This window comes from Rhodnius prolixus, unplaced genomic scaffold (assembly GCF_049639745.1).
Source record: "Rhodnius prolixus isolate KJV_2025 unplaced genomic scaffold, Rpr scaffold_15, whole genome shotgun sequence".
Lineage (NCBI taxonomy): Eukaryota > Metazoa > Arthropoda > Insecta > Hemiptera > Reduviidae > Rhodnius > Rhodnius prolixus.
The window spans coordinates 6,534,345-6,541,553 of NW_027411605.1; the positions used below are offsets into that span (position 1 = coordinate 6,534,345).

At 36.8% G+C, this 7,209-nt stretch overlaps 1 protein-coding gene across 1 annotated transcript; it reads left to right on the forward strand.

Moving 5' to 3' along the window:
* Positions 1 to 479: 479 nt before the first annotated feature.
* Positions 480 to 5,434, forward strand: LOC141454972 (actin, muscle). The gene is made up of 4 exons (XM_074129716.1): positions 480 to 636; positions 1,792 to 1,957; positions 3,855 to 4,233; positions 4,572 to 5,434. The coding sequence occupies exons 2-4, from the start codon at positions 1,832 to 1,834 to the stop codon at positions 5,195 to 5,197; spliced, it is 1,131 nt and encodes a 376-aa protein (XP_073985817.1). The 5' UTR covers positions 480 to 636; positions 1,792 to 1,831; the 3' UTR covers positions 5,198 to 5,434.
* The last annotated feature ends 1,775 nt before the right edge of the window (positions 5,435 to 7,209 follow it).

Below are 7,209 nucleotides of genomic sequence, written 5' to 3' on the forward strand. Positions count from 1 at the left end.
TGAGTAAGAACGGTATGGCTTAATAATATGTTAAGTGATCCCAGTGAAATGTACAAAGAGTTTAGCGAAATAAATGGTAAGGATTCCAGAATTAAGAGTTGGAAGTAAATAAATACGTTCAAACCTTGATAATTAGGAGAAAGAGAAAATCTAGTGAGTGATCATATTTATTCGTCTACTGTTGCGAGGTTGATTTGGTGGCTTTAGGGGCACGAGAGGTAGTGAGTTTGGTTTATTATTTATCAAGGAGAAGGGGGTGCGTGATTTTTCGTTAAATTGTCTTAAATTTGCCGGGGCGGCAGGCAAGACCAAGGTATTTGTACCTATTTGGGCAGTAAGATCCCTCACCCCGGAGGGAGTGATGGTATCAGTTATTAGCGAAGAGAGAGAGACTTGCCACAGTTGGAGGGGCGGAGTGCGGGCATGCTCGCCATGAAAGGAAGAAGGAAAACTGGGCCTCAGTGTGTGTGTAAGCGTGTAAGTAGTGTGAGTGAACACTACTTTTGTCGCCGACAAAGGTGGGGGCCGCGGGCACCCAAATATGGTCTGAGGGGCGGCCCTGGTCGGCGGTATATCTAGAGGCTGCACCCCACTTTTCGGTTCACTCGCTAGGCCCACTCGGGAGCGTTCGCACAGGTACGTTCATCTCTGCACATCCTCCAACAGCCTCTTATTTTCTTACAATTTGCTTGATTTTTTTTTTCTTCCATATTTTGATCTCTAAACACTTGAATACAAAAATCAATTTGATCATTTAGTGTTTAATTTAATGGACAGCAAGTGACATTGTGACTAAACAGTGAAGAACTAGTGAATCAAAGTGGTCTAAGGGCATCTCATCTGTTCAAAATTTCAATTTATTTGAATTAAATTTTCTTCGTAAAGTAAGGAAGTGTACATAAGTGTTTCACCAATTAATTGTTCAGATTCGCGTATCTAATACCGTAATTATCTGTCGCTTTAGTATGAAATGAAGCATGTGAAATCAGATCCGTCAGAATAACCTAATAGTTTCCAAACTGCTATTAAGTAAAAGTAGGATCTTTCAATTTTGAATTTTCACCGGAAAAATATTGTTGAGCCCAGAGTACGTAGAAGTGGTTTTAACAAATTAATTTGAAAAACGGAAACTTTCAATTTAATATTTGATTTACCATTTATTATCTACTCATTTACTTTGAACTTTTTAAGCACACTTTATACTTTGACTTTAGAGATGGGAGCGGGTGAAGACAAGCTTTCGTCTTAGGTGCTATTTCCGCCAAGTGCACGGTTCTAACTCTTGAATAATAACTATGAGGTGGTCATGTCTAAATAGAACTCCGGAATGGAAGACTCAAGCGGAAGAACGACTGTTACTGATCGCGGATTTATACAATTTTCTAGGAATTCGCCACAAAGTTAAATTTGAATTTTGATTTAACATGTGTTAGGGCTATTTACTGATTTCAGCATTTTTCCTGGGGAACATTGATTTTGGAACAAATGCTAAGTTTAAAGAAAAATTAATCACGGTAGGGGGAAATCGTGAAAGAAAATTATTCTTGAATAGAGTTCTGACCGAAAGAAATTGGGCAATCATTTTTAAAAATTAAGAATTTTAACCCAGCTGGTTCTTTAGATTTAATTGACACAGAATTAAAATCTCTCAAAATTCTAGCATTTAGGCACGTTTATCAAAGTTTTAGACCTTTAGGTGCACATACATGAACACAAATACACACCTAACAGCTTTAGATAGAAAGAAACAGACACATTGTTTACTAATTTGTGCATTTCCAATATGTTCAGGTTTTAACGAGAGAAGACAAGGCAAACCCCAGACGACAAGATGTGTGACGATGATGTAGCGGCGTTGGTTGTGGACAATGGCAGCGGTATGTGCAAGGCTGGCTTCGCCGGAGACGATGCCCCCAGGGCTGTCTTCCCCTCCATCGTCGGCAGACCCAGGCATCAGGTCACTAATCAAATTTGTATTTTTTAAATTCTATTAAGCCAATGTCCTGCTTTTCTTACTTAAGAACATTCAATATTAAAAAGTTCAACTTAAAACAGCACTAAATCATTGATCTTAAATCACAATCAATTCTTTTCGTTCTTCCATAATATCATCCAGAAATTATCCACAATTTCATGATCTATGTCTAATATAGATTCTTGGAAATATAAGGGTTGTATAGATTCTTGGAATCAATTGCATAGCTTTTTTTAAAAAAGAATGATCCAAACATTCTGAGCCCCGAAAAGTTTAATCGGGTACCTAGACACTGTGTTTACGAACTACTGCCATGCTCGAGTCTTTTCTTTAGCGCTAACTGATTTCCGTTTTAACTTCATCAGTCGGATTCATCAAGTCTCTAAAGAAGCTAAAAAATGCCTTAAGTTTAACACCTAAAAAACTGATCAATCTGATGATAAATTAGTTCCTCTTTATAATCTCGATTGAGAAAGAAAAATCAGGGAACTTTTTAGAATTTAGAGAGATCTATATCAGTTTGCAGATTCTGTTATTAACTTGATCTTAAAGAAAACAAAAAAAATTAATTAGTTACAACGAATAAAAAGTCTAGTAACAGCATATTGGACGGGAAATGTGCTATCTATGTTTATAAGGAAGAGATGTGATCATTAATGAAATATATCGATTGGTGGAATCTTCAAAACTCCAATTAAATAATTTTTTTTTAATTTCAAAAAATTATTGGATGCTGTTTTTAAGTACCTCTTGGTCGTGGCAGAAATGTATTTATTCTGACCAATTTCAAGGGAACTCGAAAGTAGTAATTCAAATGTTACTTTTCTTGTTTACATTCTCTTCTGTTTCAAACAATCACTCTAAAATGTAAATATTACTGAGACAATTTTTACTCCTTGTCTATTTTAACCGCCAATGGAATTTAGAACAGAATAAGTGACTACTGTTGAACAGTTTAACGGAATGTTATATGACCAAAAATGGTAATAGGGAAGTTGGTTTGAGATATCTGGTAAGATGGGTAGTTATGTGGTGGTCCAATGTTAAAAATACGTAATCCCCGGCGAAGTGTACCATATTAGGCCGAGTGCGCGGCGAGGGGTTGGACTAAAAATAGAGCAGAGTGTTGCCCTTCAAGGCAGCGCTGGCCCACAAATAGTTTGGCTGCTCTCACTCGACGCATTGAGTCACCCCCACCCCTCCCCAAGCTACCCACAGCTCAAAAAAGAGTAACTCTCATTTACCATTATCTAAACTTAGGTTGAGCCACCCTTAAAAAAGGAACATTACCTTAATGCACTCAAATCGTCTTATGGCTTTTTCTAAAAGTGAATTAGAAAAGTTCTTGAAAGAGAAAATTGAGTTTAATCAAGTTTAACACCTAAACCTAAACGACAGACATTGAGAGTAAAAATGGCCTGGAATTTTGAAATAAATGACGGAGCTAAAAACTCTGCGCTGTCAAAAAATGAAGCGTGTGCACCTGCAACAAAACGTGTGGTGCATGTGCAATTATAAATAATGAACTTTCGTGGACAAAACCAGGGTACGTTGAAGATCTACTGATATCAAAGTTGATATGATTTATTTTCTTTCATATTAGCCGTCCTCTTGTATCCAAAAATCTGTGAGAAAATATGTGTTTTGATCGTAACTTACCTGTGTTAGGGTTAAATGAATTTTGGAGACTAAAAGCTGTTTTTTTCTAGTTACACATTAAAATCCAAGATGTGTTGCGTAAAAGTAATTTTTGAAATCAAATACCTAAATATAAAGATCAAGTTCTTCAAAGTGAACGTTTTTTTTTAGAGATTATTCTAACAAGTTCTCTGGACCACTATCTATGTTATTAATGATTATTGTTTTATGCTAATTACAGGGTGTGATGGTAGGTATGGGTCAAAAAGACTCATACGTAGGTGATGAAGCCCAATCCAAAAGAGGTATCCTCACCTTGAAATACCCAATTGAACACGGTATCATCACCAATTGGGATGATATGGAGAAGATCTGGCATCACACCTTCTACAATGAACTCAGGGTAGCTCCAGAAGAACACCCCATCTTGTTGACTGAGGCCCCACTTAACCCCAAAGCTAACAGGGAAAAGATGACCCAAATTATGTTTGAAACCTTCAACACCCCAGCCATGTATGTAGCCATCCAAGCTGTATTGTCTCTGTACGCTTCCGGTCGTACCACCGGTATCGTCTTGGACTCTGGTGATGGTGTCTCCCACACTGTACCCATCTATGAAGGTTCGTCTTTGTTTTTTTTTAAATAAAATATTTATATAATTGTCATAAATTGCTACAACAGACTACCAGTTTCGTTATAACTTTGCTAGTTTATATTCCTAACAAGTGTTGCACAAACATTGTAGTGTAAATTTTTCAAAAATGACAATTAGTGGAGAAGTATCAAAGGCAAAAGTTTTCTACCTATCTTAGATCTGTTTGATTAGGAGTCACTAATTATTCTATTCATTAACTTGCAAAGTTTTCAGATTGTGTAGTCGGTGGAGGCAATTTTTTTTAAAAACAACCAATTTTCCCAAATTATTGGGTAATGCAAAGGTAATGTTATCTTTGTGCAGGTTATGCCTTGCCCCACGCCATCCTCCGATTGGACTTGGCTGGTCGTGATCTTACCGACTATCTCATGAAGATCCTCACTGAAAGAGGCTACTCCTTCACAACCACCGCTGAGCGGGAAATTGTCCGTGACATCAAGGAGAAGTTGTGCTATGTTGCTTTGGACTTTGAACAAGAAATGGCCACCGCCGCTGCTTCCACCTCATTAGAAAAGTCCTACGAATTGCCTGATGGTCAGGTTATCACCATCGGTAATGAAAGGTTCCGTTGCCCAGAAGCCCTCTTCCAGCCATCCTTCTTGGGTATGGAATCTTGCGGTATCCACGAGACTGTATACAATTCCATCATGAAGTGCGATGTAGACATCAGGAAGGACTTGTACGCTAACACCGTACTCTCTGGTGGTACCACCATGTACCCAGGTATTGCTGACAGGATGCAAAAGGAAATCACCGCCCTGGCTCCATCAACCATCAAAATCAAGATCATTGCTCCACCAGAAAGGAAGTACTCCGTATGGATCGGTGGTTCCATTCTTGCTTCCCTGTCCACCTTCCAACAGATGTGGATCTCCAAGCAAGAATACGACGAATCTGGACCCGGCATTGTCCACCGCAAATGCTTCTAAACAGCTACCTTTTATTTTATTTATTATTTGGTCTCTCTTTGTTATATCTAAACAGACGCTCAGGAAAGAAGAGGCGAGTCGTACAATCTGAAAGGGCCTCATTTCTACTATACATTTGAAATGTAAATATACGTCACCAACATTTTATTTATAAGGGTTGTCTCTCTATATTGTTTATATTATATATATTTAATAACAACTTTATATTTAAATTACAATAAACAGAATCTTGCTTGATCTCTTTATCTATCAGTTCGTGGTTGAACTCAAACCTTTCTAATGACAGCCTCCTTGAAGTAAGGGCCATCAAATAGTAACTCCTTCAACACATTATTTTTTCTTTTAATGCAGATCTCTTGCTAATTTAGGAAGTAAAGACATACCTGGATGATTACTTTTTAGTGGCTCTAATATTGAGCTGTAGCACACCAGTGTACCTGTTTTTAGTTTAATTTAATGACTAGGGAAGAAAGAAAAAAGAACTAGTTTGTTCGACAAATACCATTTGTTGTTAGTAATCACTTCGTTAGGTACTTCGAAGGTTTTCTTTTGGAGGCTCAGAATACAATGCTGCTACTTTTATCTCCTGTTCATAGTAAAATTGACTACGAAGTCCGAAGGAGGAAGGTCTGGACTGTAAGAAGGATGAAGAAGAAGTTCAAACTTTAGCTCAATAATTTCTGAGGCAATCCGTGCAATGCCGTGTGGCCGTGTGCGTCTGTACCATGGAGAGAAGGGTAGACTGGTTAAGGTAGACATAACCACCTTCCTTAGTATTGATGGGTTGTTCATCCTCTTATCAAAACGAATGCTTTGAGATTACTTTATGCGCCGAAAATCATGGGATTTTTAACATATTTAAATCTTGTTTAAACTTCTGTTGAGGTGACAATTCTTGAAGAAAGACCTATAGCTTTCAAAGTCCTCGATGAGTAAGACACCCAAAACACGACTGACTACAAGTTTTTGAAAGTTTACATGAAGATCAGGTGCTCATAAAACGTCTCGAGTCAAGTGTTTCTTGGTCGCCCACAATAATGAAATAGCCCTTCGTGGTAAAGATTTGACTGCTCACCCCCAATTCTTTCATTTTAAATACAATTTTCTGGAAAAATAGTTTTTTTAAACTCAAAAGTTGAAAATCTTAAAATTTATTTATTGACTTTTTGCAAGTTTGAAAAAAATTTTTAGCATACTTCAGTAATAATGGAGAAAACTGTAATATTAATCTGTTACTTCTTTCAAATATGAAGATCAGGTATTATTCGCTAAATTAATCAAATATTGCCTCCACTGGTCTGTTTATGTTCAATGGTTTTCAATTCCACTTTTTGTAATTTTGGAATACTTTATAAAATGAGGTTCTCGAACACTTGCGGGGGTTTTGCGAGAAGATGGGCTACAGTTTTAGCAAACTAAGATCTTATATATTTAAAAAATACATATATAGGAGAAACATCGCAGTATTTTTTTATAAAAAAAAACTGTATCAACACACACGTATGACAAAAGCTTTCATCATAAAATCATCATTCTTTCCATTTGTGAAGATACTGAAATAAGTAACATATTTTTACATATCAAAGACGAAAAATAGTTCACGTTTGAAAATTGACATGAACAATTTAAACAACATAAACACCAACTTAAGTAGTATCTACCTGTTCAAACTAGGAAGCAATTTCTGTGTCTTTGTAAGGGTATTTAGTTTTATTTTAGCCATTTTGAGAGAATTGGATGTACTACTTAGCTCTGGCCGTTGTGCTATCTTTCATTCACAGAAATAGTAACAAATTGTGAGGCGATTACGTATTTTTCCAGTGGTTTTGTTACTTCTTAGAGCTACTTCAGATGCACTATTTTAGAACGAGTATTCTATTCCGCGTTCTTCCAGTGGTTTTGTACCTCTATTTTAAACAAATAATAGAAACAAATTTTCGACCCTTTTTTACTTAATTTTAGTAAATTAGGGCGTCACATTATGTACAGTCCGGAATGCATGCTGGCAATGA